Source organism: Giraffa tippelskirchi, chromosome 5 (genome assembly GCF_054371585.1).
Source record: "Giraffa tippelskirchi isolate mGirTip1 chromosome 5, T2T-mGirTip1v1.2.pri, whole genome shotgun sequence".
Lineage (NCBI taxonomy): Eukaryota > Metazoa > Chordata > Mammalia > Artiodactyla > Giraffidae > Giraffa > Giraffa tippelskirchi.
Window position 1 is genome coordinate 91,571,084 of NC_137279.1, and position 12,114 is coordinate 91,583,197.

The 12,114-nt window shown below is 40.4% G+C and overlaps 1 protein-coding gene across 1 annotated transcript in view; it reads left to right on the forward strand.

Moving 5' to 3' along the window:
• FCRL4 (Fc receptor like 4) overlaps positions 1-12,114 on the forward strand; it is a 35,713-nt gene that overhangs the window by 3,804 nt on the left and 19,795 nt on the right. The window contains exons 4-7 of the mRNA XM_081494064.1: positions 7,287-7,541; positions 8,915-9,169; positions 9,607-9,891; positions 10,708-10,995. Coding sequence (XP_081350190.1) covers positions 7,287-7,541; positions 8,915-9,169; positions 9,607-9,891; positions 10,708-10,995 — 1,083 coding nt within the window. The remainder of the gene's footprint in view (positions 1-7,286; positions 7,542-8,914; positions 9,170-9,606; positions 9,892-10,707; positions 10,996-12,114) is intronic.

Sequence of the window (12,114 nt, forward strand, 5' to 3'; positions counted from 1 at the left end):
GCTTTAAAAAAGTAATAGCTTATACACCCTTAAATACAGATAGTCCTCCTTATCTGAGTATGAAATGTACTAAGATAAAAACACACTTAAGTGATTCCACTTACAATTTTACTGTAAATTGCATATCCTCAACATTGAGATATTATTTTTGAAAAAAAGATGGTATAAATGGAAATAATTTACTTTGTTTTCTACATCACAAAATTTAGATTATCATAGGCAATTTGTAGAACAAAGCATGAAGCAAACATTGATTTTTTTTGGTATGTGATCGCAGTCACAGCTTTAGGCATCATGACTGTGTACAAGGCAGGAAAGTGGGGGGAGGGAGGAGTAGGAAACTAAAACTGCAGAGGAGCTCCCCTGCTATGCTTCTCTCTCTTCATCATTAAGGAAAAACATTTCCCCAGAATCCTCACCCCTTAGTTCACTCCTAGCTTTATTCTTCTGACATCTCCTTACTCAGAACTGTGTCACATGGCTGGGCAGTTAGTGCTTCAGTTTTTCAAACTTATTGGTGGGCAACAGGCTCAACTGATGGGCACTGGGACTAACTTTCAGAAGCCAAACAAGTATTGTCCCTATCACTGATTGCCCCTCTTCAGTTGTTAACAGGTCCTGCTCTACTACACTTGTCAATGACTGTGGAGGCATCAGAGCAGTGGTCTCACAAAACTTTTACCACCTTCATGAATTACCACATCTTTGACAGAATCTGAAGTATCACTTTAACAATCAATTTTCATTGTACATACCATGGAAGATTAGCCTATCAAAGCATTGTTCTGGCTAGATAGTAGCATTAAAGGGGTGAGAAAGTTTGAGTGGTTGTTTGTGAATAATTTGGTTTGCAATTACTTTTATTATGTCAAAGATGAAAACTTTTTTTCTATCCTCTTATGTTTATAATGGAGGATTGCAAATTAAACTGACAAAAGACAGATTGGCAAGAGAGAAAAAATTTTTATTAAAAACTTCAAGAGTTTTTTTTTTTTATCATAAATGGATGTTGATTTTCGTCTAAGGCTTTCTCTGCATCTATTGAAATAATCATATGTTTTTATTTTTCAATTTGTTAATGTGGTGTATTACATTGATTGATTTGTGGATATTGAAGAATCCTTGCATCCCCAGGATAAAGCCCACTTGGTCATGATATATGGTCTTTTTAATATGTTGTTGGATTCTGTTTGCTAGGGTTTTGCTAAGGATTTTTGCATCTATGTTCATCAGTGACATTGGCCTGTAGTTTTCTTTTTTTATGGCATCTTTGTCTGCTTTTGGTATTAGGGTGATGGTGGCCTCATAGAATGAGTTTGGAAGTTTACCTTCCTCTGCAATTTTCTGGAAGAGTTTGAGTAGGATAGGTGTTAGCTCTTCTCTAAATTTTTGGTAGAATTCAGCTGTGAAGTCATCTGGTCCTGGGCTTTTGTTTGTTGGAAGATTTTTGATTACAGTTTCAGTTTCTGTGCTTGTGATGGGTCTGTTAAGATTTTCTAGTTTTTCCTGGTTGAGTTTTGGAAAATTGTTCTTTTCTAAGAATTTGTCCATTTCCTCCAAGTTGTCCATTTTATTTGCATATACTTGCTGATAATAGTCTCTTATGATCCTTTGTATTTTTGTGTTGTCTGTTGTGATCTCTCCATTTTCGTTTCTAATTTTGTTGATTTAATTTTTCTCCCATTGTTTCTTGATGAGTCTGGCTAATGGCTTGTCAATTTTATTTACCTTCTCAAAGAACCAGCTTTTGGCTTTGGTGATTTTTGCTATGGTCTCTTTTGTTTCTTTTGCATTTATTTCTGCCCTAATTTTTAAGATTTCTTTCCTTCTACTGACACTAGGGTTCTTCATTTCTTCCTTTTCTAGTTGCTTTAGGTGTAAAGTTAGGTTTTTTATTTGACTTTTTTCTTGTTTCTTGAGGTAAGTCTGCATTGCTATGAAGCTTCCCCTTAGCACTGCTTTTACAGTGTCCCATAGGTTTTGGGTTGTTGTGTTTTCACTTTCATTCATTTCTATGCATATTTTGATTTCTTTTTTGATTTCTTCTGTGCTTTGTTGTTTATTCAGCAGCGTGTTGTTCAGCCTCCATATGTTGGAATTTTTAATAGTTTTTCTCTGTAATTGAGATCTAATCTTACTGCATTGTGGTCAGAAAAGATGATTGGAATGATTTCAATTTTTTTGAATTTACCAAGGCTAGATTTATGACCCAGGACGTGATCTATCCTGGAGAAGGTTCCCTGTGCCCTTGAGAAAAAGGTGAAATTCATTGTTTTGGGGTGAAATGTCCTATAGATATCAATTAGGTCTAACTGGTCTATTGTATCATTTAAAGTTTGTGTTTTCTTGTTAATTTTCTGTTTAGTTGATCTATCCATAGTTGTGAGTGGGGTATTAAAGTCTCCCACTACTATTGTGTTGCTGTTAATTTTCCCTTTCATATTTGTTAGCATTTGCCTTACCTATTGCGGTGCTCCTATGTTGGGTGCATATATATTTATAATTGTTATATCTTCTTCTTGGATTGATCCTTTGATCATTATGTAGTGTCCATCTTTATATCTTTTTTCACAGCCTTTGTTTTAAAGTCTATTTCATCTGATGTGAGTATTGCTACTCCTGCTTTCGTTTGGTCTCTATTTGCATGAAATATCGTTTTCCAGGCCTTCACTTTCAGTTTACATGTGTCCCTTGTTTTGAGGTGGGTCTCTTGTGGACAAAATTCATCATCCGTTTATGATAAAAACCCTCCAAAAAGCAGGAATAGAAGGAACATATCTCAACATAATAAAAGCTATATATGACAAACTCACAGAAAACATTGTCCTAAATGGTGAAAAACTGAAAGCATTTCCCCTACAGGCAGGAACAAGAGAAGGGTGCCCACTCTCACCACTACTATTCAACATAGTTTTGGAAGTTTTGGCCACAACAATCAGAGCAGAAAAAGAAATAAAAGGAATCCAGATTGGAAAAGAAAAAGTAAAACTCTCCCTGTTTGCAGATGACATGATACTCTGCATAGAAAACCCTAAAAACTCCACCAGAAAATTACTAGAGCTAATCAATGGATATAGCAAAGTTGCAGGATATAAAATCAACACACACAAATCCCTTGCATTGCTATACACTAACAATGAGAAAACAGAAAGAAATTAAGGAAACAATTCCATTCACCATTGCAATGAAAAGAAAAAAATACTTAGGAACATATCTATCTAAAGAAACAAAAGACCTATATACAGAAAACTATAAAACACTGGTGAAAGAAATCAAAGAGGACACAAATAGATGGAGAAATATACCGTATTCATGGATCGGAAGAATCAATATAGTGAAAAGTGAGTATACTATCCAAAGCAATCGATAGATTCAATGCAATCCCTATCAAGCTACCAACGGTATTTTTCACAGAACTAGAACAAATAATTTCACAATTTGTATGGAAATAAAAAAAAACCTCGATTAGCCAAAGCAATCTTGAGAAAGAAAAATGGAACTGGAGGAATCAACCTGCCTGACTTCAGGCTCTACTACAAAGCCACAGTCATCAAGACAGTATGGTACTGGCACAAAGACAGAAATATAGATCAATGGAACAAAATAGAAAGCCCAGGGATAAATCCATGCACCTATGGACACCTTATCTTTGACAAAGGAGGCAAGAATATACAAAGGAGAAAAGACAATCTCTTTAACAAGTGGTGCCGGGAAAACTGGTCAACCACTTGTAAAAGAATGAAACTAGAACAATCTCTAATACCATACACAAAAATAAACTCAAAATGGATTAAAGATCTAAATGTAAGACCAGATACTATAAAACTCCTAAAGGAAAACATAGGCAAAACACTCTCCGACATAAACCACAGCAGGATCTTCTATGACCCACCTCCCAGAATATTGGAAATAAAAGCAAAAATAAACAAATGGGACCTAATTAAACTTAAAAACTTCTGCACAACAAAGGAAAATATAAGCAAGCTGAAAAGACCGTCCTCAGAATGGGAGAAAATAATAGCAAACGAAGCAATGGAAAAACAATTAATCTCAAAAATACACAAGCAACTCCTGCAGCTCAATTCCAGAAAAATAAATGACCCAATCAAAAGTGGGCGAAAGAACTAAACAGACATTTCTCCAAAGAAGACATATAAATGGCTAACAAACACATGACAAGATGCTCAACATCACTCATTATTAGAGAAATGCAAATCAAAACCACAATGAGGTACCATTTCATGCCCATCAGAATGGCTGCTATCCAAAAGTCTATAAGCAATAAATGCTGTAGAGGGTATGGAGAAAAGGGAACCCTCTTACACTGTTGGTGGGAAGGCAAATTAGGACAGCCACTATGGAGAACAGTGTGGAGATTCCTTAAAAAACTGGGAATAGAACTGCCATATGACCCAGCAATCCCACTGCTGGGCATACACACCAAGGAAACCAGAATTGAAAGAGACGCGTGTACCCCAATGTTCATCACAGCACTGTTTATAATAGCCAGGGCATGGAAGCAACCTAGATGTCCATCAGCAGATGAATGGATAAGAAAGCTGTGGTACATATACACAATGGAATATTACTCAGCCATTAGAAAGAATACATTCTAATCAGTTCTAATGAGGTGGATGAAACTGGAGCCTATTATACAGAGTGAAGTAAGCCAGAAAGAAAAACACCAATAGAGTATACTAATGTGTATACCTGGAATTTAGTAAGTTGGTAAAGATAACCCTGTATGGGAGACAGCAAAAGAGACACAGATGTATAGAGCAGTCTTTTGGACTCTATGGGAGAGGATGATGGAGGGATGATATGGGAGAATGGCACTGAAGCATGTAAATGATCATATGTGAAATGAATCGTCAGTCCAGGTTTGATGCATGATACCGGGTGCTCGGGGCTGGTGCACTAGGATGACCCAGAGGGATGGGATGGGGAGGGAGGTGGGAGGGGGATTCCGGAAGGGGAACACATGTACACCCATGGCAGATTCATGTCAATGTATGGCAAAACCAATACAATATTGTAAAGTAAAAAAATAGATAGATAAATTTAAAAAAATTTCAGGAGCACACAGAAAAATATAACCTAAGGAGGCATTAGAATTCAGGAATTATGTAATATCTGGATTGGAAAGAAGAGTAGAAGGGCAAGAAGGCCACTTTGTTGTTGCTCAGTTGCTCAGTCATGTCTGACTCTTTGCGACCCCATGTACTGCAGCACGTTAGTGTTCCCTTTCCTTCATTATCTCCTGGAGTTTGCTCAAACTAATGTCCATTGAGCCAGGGATGCCATCCAACCATCTCATCCTCTGTCACTCCGTTTTCCTCTTGCCCTCAACCTTTCCCAGCATCAAGCAGTGTGTTTTCCAATGAGTCAACTCTTTGCATCAGGTGGCCAAAGTATTGGAGCTTCAGCTTCAGTATCAGTGCTTCCAATGAATATTCAGGATTGACTGGAAGGCCACTTACTGGAAAACAAATAACTTTTAGGAAAGATAAATATGCCCTTAAAAGAATACATGGGAGCTAAGCTAGTTTTGTCACAATGTCTGTTTAGGTGTGTTGTTGACTTTCAGTATCTGATGATAAGAGCTGATCATTTATTTGCTCCTGGGGAGGTGATTTATGACAATTGAACTGTTTTCAGTGGCTTTGCTTTTAGGCAGATAAGGGAATTCAGACTAAAAATGAATAAATAAAATCCTTTATCTTATGCCCTCAGTTCAGAATAATTTTTATGCCACAGTTGTACCTTCACCCTTCAGTTACTCACTCTCACAACCTTGAAACTACAAAACAGAAAATAAACATTCAGATAAGAAAGAACCACAGTAATAACTGGGGAAGTAAAGTTAAAACAAAATCTACCAACCCAGAAATCCTCTCCACCAAGGTAAGAAAGAAAGCAAATGCTTTTAGTACTAAATAAGCTTTAAATCAAATCCCTTACGATTATACAGTGGAAGTGAGAAAATAGATTTAAGGGACTAGATCTGATAGAGTGCCTGATGAACTGTGGATGGAGATTCGTGACATTGTACAGGAGACAGGGATCAAGACCATCCCCAAGGGAAAAAAAAATGCAAAAAAGCGAAATGGCTGTCTGAGGAGGCCTTACAAATAGCTGTGAAAAGAAGAGAAGTGAAAAGCAAAGGAGAAAAGGAAAGATATACCCATTTGAATGCAGAGTTCCAAAGAATAGCAAGGAGAGACAAGAAAGCCTTCCTCAGTGATAAGTGCAACGAAATAGAGGAAAACAATAGAATGGGAAAGACTAGAGGTCTCTTCAAGAGAATTAAAGATACCAAGGGAATACTTCATGCAAAGATGGGCACAATAAAGGACAGAAATAGTATAGACATAACAGAAGCAGGGGATATTAAGAAGAGGTGGCAAGAATACACAGAAGAACTATACAAAAAAGATCTTCATGACCCAGATAATCACAATGGTGTGATCACTCACCTAGAGCCAGACATACTGCAATGTAAAGTCAAAGGGGCCTTAGGAAGCATCACTATGAACAAAGGTAGTGGAGGTGATGGTATTCCAGCTGAGCTATTTCCAATTCTAAAAGATGATGCTGTGAAAGTTCTGCTGCATTCTCCAGCTTCTGTCCATCAATAATTCAAAGATCTTAAGGCTTGATTTTATGCAGGACCCACATTTTATTTTCATGAAAGAGTATCTTTGAGGTGTGGGGATTTAGAAGCACCTAGTTCCCAGCACTCATACCCTTTGTAGTTATTTCAGGGTAATTCCCGCTTCAGACAACAGCCTGCTCATACCAGCCTTACCTACTTCTTGTTGGTAAAAATACTATTTAGACCCTTTTCCATAACTGCTGAATTGACCCCAAACTCCTACACTCCCTCCCTCTATAATCCCTCTTGCACACAAATGCTCATCTTAGAGAAATGCGTGTAACATGAAGAGTCCAGGTAGGAGGGAGCCCAGGAGGAACCTACTTGAGGATGTGGCCTGTTGGAAAAGGTAAGGGGGTTGGCAAGCCTCCCATCACTGATCTCCCATGCTGAGTAGGTCCTGCAGGGGTTGCGCTCTGAAAGGCCAGTATTCTTCTGTAGATCATAGGGCAACTGCTGACACTCTTGAGTAAGATGAACAGTCAGCAAATTTGAAACCTGGGGAAACAGCAGCCCTGCCACAGGTCCTTTCAGAGATTCTCCAAAGCCAGGTCTTCTGGTCCATTCCACACAAACTGCCCGGGTGAGGATGCAAGCAACTTCACCTCAGACTTATTTCTCTTCTCTCCAGCTGCTGTACACAAATCTGTAATTTCCGTCCAGCCTCCGTGGACCACTGTCTTCCGTGGAGAGAGAGTGAATCTGACTTGCAATGGATTTCACCTCTATGCACAAGAGAAATTACAAGGCTACCATTGGTTCTCTGGGAAAGCACGTCCACGTGAAACTCTAGGAAATACCCTTGAGGTTCGTGATTCTGGACATTACAGGTGCCAGGCCCCAGGCTCACTCCCAAGTAAACCTGTGCACTTGATCTTTTCTTCAGGTGAGAAAGTAGGTGAATTAGTGAAAACTTGGGAAGCGGTTTCAGTACATCTTAGCTCCCTGGATTTTCCAAGGAAAGTCTTCATTCTACTCTAAGCCTTGATCTTTCAGTTTCACGTCCGTCCTCCTTCATTGTCTATAGGCGGTTTTCAAACTACTATTGACATCAGAGTTTAAACATCTAACATTAATCAGCAGACATCTTGCACACTTACATAATTAAAGGAAGGAGTTAGTTTTAGGGGATTCAGAAGTGAAGCTGTCTTAGGTCCTGTCTTTAATGACATTATAGCCTCCTTTGGGAGAAATTGCATCTACATGAATGTGCTGAGCACAAAATAGAAAGTAAAAAGTGTCATAAAACAGGAATTCAGAGGTGAGAAATCTCCAGCTTCAGTCCTCATGTCCTCATCTGTCTTAGGATTTGTCCCTTCTCCACTACTTTTCTCTCTAACTGGCACACATGTCTCTTCATCCAGTTTTTCCTATTCCAAAGATCTTCATTTAGAGCAGTGGTCCCCAACCTTTTTGGCACCAGGGACCGTTTTAGTGGAAGATAACTTTACCACGGAGTAGGGAGTAAGGGGATGGTTTGGGGATGATTCAAGTGCAGTAGGGTGCATGCTCCTATGAGAATCTAATGCTGCTGCTGATCTGACAGGAAGCAGAGCTCAGGTGGTAATGTGACCAATGGGGAGCAGCTGTAAATACAGGTGAAGCTTCGCTTGCTTGCCTGCTGTTCACCTCCTGTTGTGCAGCTTGGTTCCTAACAGGCCACTGTCCGTGGTCTGGGTGTTGGGGACCCCTGGTGTGATCACTCCCCAGGCATTGGTCAGTAGGAGCAGGCATTCAATGCCATCATCTCAGACAGAAAGGGTAGAACTTGCCTCTAATCAGAATCTGTAGAACATGAGAGTTTCATGAGTGGATCACATTTACTGTCTCTCAACCCTGGATTTGTGTCTATGACCACAAACGCTCTGCATAGTGCACTTCAATGCACGGTAACTCTTCCTAGTGTATTTCTCCAAAAACATCTTTGATAACTCCTGTTATTTAGTCAGCAGGTTGGTGCTTATCTTTGCTGTATTCAACGATGTCAGAGATTTTGGTCACGTCTCTCAGCTTTTCCTCTCCATGTTAGAATCCTTTTATTTTTGAATCTGTCCTCGAATGATTAAATAGATGTGTTTAGGATTTATTTAGGAATTGTATCTGAAGCAAGTCACACTGATTTGGAAGGAGATGAATGAGCTTGGATCAGGAGACTAAATCCTGGGGAAGGAAAAGGAAGAAAAGAAAAACTCTGCAGTTCAGGAGACTCAGAGGAAAGAGTGCTTGAATGACAGTGTCTTATCTCTGTGTGATTTCCAGCCTCCCTCATCCTCCAGACGCCGTATTCTGTGTTTGAAGGTGATGAGTTGGTTCTGAGATGCCAGAAAAGGGGGAGAGAGAAACTGGCTGTTGTGAAGTATACTTGGAATCGAAAAATTATTTCTGGTTCTGATGAAAGCTTGGATCTTTTGATACCAAAAGCAAGTTTAAATAACAGTGGCTGTTACCAATGCATTGCATTCTTGGAAAATGCTTATGTATTGAAATCAAGTCAGACAAATATTCAAGTTCAAGGTAAACCCTTCATTTCATACAAATTTCCTTAGCAGTGTCAGAGTGGGGTAAACTGGGCACCTGAGTGGGGATCTGTATAAGTAGTTTTTCTGTCTGTTTGTTTATTGATTTGTTTTGGTGTGCCTCATGGCTTGTGGGATCTTCTTAGTTTCCCGATTAGGACCTAAACAGGGCTCTCGGCAGTGAAAGCACAGGGTCCTAACAACGAGAACTCCAGGAAATTCCATAAGTTGATACCATAGCAAATGTTGGATAAATTCGTGACCTAAGTCCTCTAAGAGGTAGAGAAAGTGGAGTAATTTAACTTAACTAGTCCTGGGAAAGAAAAATGTAATAGAGGGGCCAGTAAGTTTGTCTTGTTGGATGTCTGAAGCTTTCTGGAACCCAGAATCCAAGCATGCCTCATACTGAGAGCTTGGTTTCCCTCTTCTCTCTAGAACTATTTTCACGTCCAAAGCTGGAAGTCACAGATTCCCAGCCTATAGAGGGGAATCCTGTAAAGCTGAGCTGTGGGACACGGCTTCCGCTAGAGCGGCCGGACACTCGGCTTCACTTTGTGTTCTTCAGAGACAACGGGGTCATGATCTCAAACTGGAGCGGATCCCCGGACCACCAGATCGCAACTATTTGGAGAGAAGACTCAGGATCATACTGGTGTGGTGCCGAAACAGTGACCAGTGGCATCCACAAACGCAGCCTCCCACTTCAGATTGACGTGCAGAGTGAGTGTTGGAGGGCCAGGCTGTGATGTCTCCCCTGGCTGCTCCGTCTGGCCCCGTGGGGGACTGCCCAACACAGATGGATTCTGTCAGCCTGACAGAGGCTCCAGGCTTATATCTCATGAGAAGTGAGGTACTATAACATAAGAAATACAGGATTTTGCTTCCATCTATATTTCTCTAAAAACTTAGACTTTCTTTAAAATTCCAGCACCTTGAAATGACAGAGGTGATTCATGGAGGTAGATACAGAGTTAGGGAAAACCAAATGAAAACAAAAAGCTAAATGCTTTGCTACTGGATCGACAGATTCTAGGATGTCAGGTCTTTGGGGAAACTGTTTAGAAAACACATAACCACAGAGGTGGACCTCAACTGGTAACAACAAACAGTGTAATGTGTAAAGTGGAAGAGGAGGACATACACACATAGAAAGACAAACACAGTAAATATCGGCTTGTCTTAAGTACCAAAGCAGGACTGGTGGAAATGGCTGTAGTCTAGGCCAATGTAGTGATAGTGACTATTGCTACTATCTCTCTGGGATCAAAATAATTCAGACTGACAACTAGAACATGACATAAAACCCAAACACTTTTCCAAGGAGAGTCAGTTTTTCTCTCCTGGAGCCCGTGTATCAAGATGAAAAGGTTATTACATTTAGTGATGCTCTAGGTCTGAAATCTGCAATCTCTGGGCTACAGTGCTAGCACCTGCAGAAGAGTATATCTTCAAGTCCCATAAAAAGTGCCCCTGTCCGACATCCCAACCCCATCCTCCTCCTATCTTGCCCTCACCTGTCATCTTGTGTTCACACAGGAATCCCTGTGTCTGGAGTGCTCTTGGAGACCCAGTCCCAGGAGGACCAGGTGGTTGAAGGGGAGACGCTGGTCCTTGTCTGCTCTGTGGCCAAAGGCACTGGGAATACCACATTCTCTTGGCACAGAGAGGACACAAGAGAGAGTCTGGGGCAGAAAAGTCAGCGCTCCCAGAGAGCAGAGCTGGAGATCCCCGTTATTGGGGAGAGCCATGCCGGGAGCTACTACTGCACAGCTGACAATGGCTACGGCCTCATCCAGAGCGAGGCAGTGAACATCACTGTGAGAAGTAAGTTTTAATCCCCATTGATCTTATTTATTCTCATATTTCTCAAATTAGGGGTGGACATAGCCAGCATTATCTTTATGATTCTCCTTTTTAAATTTCGTTTCCACTTTGCCATTTTCCAAGGTGATAGACACTTTCTTCCATTACATAGCAATAATTCAGGTTGTAAGGAGGTACTCCAGTGAGCTAATGCTGTCCAGGAACCATTTCACCCCTCGGGGATGATTTTGTGTGTCTTTATGCTGATCCATTGTTTTGTTGCTCTCCAAGAACAGCCTCATGTCATTAGTAGTGCTTTAGGGTAGGGCATAGCTCCACCATCCTAAACGTCAACTATACTCTCCTTTCAGTAAATCATCCCACAGGACCAAAGATCTAAGGCATCATTTTACTCTGCTTTTGAGGATCTAAGAATATCTTAGTACCAAATGGCATGCAAGTTAAGAGACTTAGAAGTACCAAGAGTGAATACAGAGCCCCTTTATGTCCATAGAGGAGATAAGCCTTCCTTTGGGATTGCACAGTCCTAGCTTATAACTCTCTCTCCCTTCATCTATCTCCAAGGAGTCATATAAAGTCAAGCCAGGTTCCCACTCAGCTACTCTGGAACTGAAGGAATGATTCCTATGAGGCTTCAATGCAGCCTCTATTTCAGGTTCACTTACATCCTGGGCTAACCAATAAAGCTAACTTTTATGGAGGAACTACGGGAAAGCAAAGATTTTCCTGCTTTCCTTTATATTTAAACCCCTTAAAAGAGTTATCTCTACTCACTGTCTTCACTTCTATTTTCTCTCAGGCCCATCACTATCAGGCTTTCCTCCCTCTGATAGGTACTATTATACCTATTCATCAGATGCTCCTTTTAAGTTTTTGTTACTGGATCTTCATCACATTTTCCCCTGGAGTAGGAAATGGCACCGCATTCTGGTATTCTTGCCTGGAAAATTCCATGGGCAGAGGATCTTGGTGGGCTACAGCCCATGGGATCACACAGAGTCAGACACGACCGAACAACTGGGCGTATCACATTTTTAATGATTATATTTTGGGAAATACTCCCAAGATTCTTTCTCTACTCTTTGCATCCACTCCCTAGATCATCTCACCCAGTTTTGT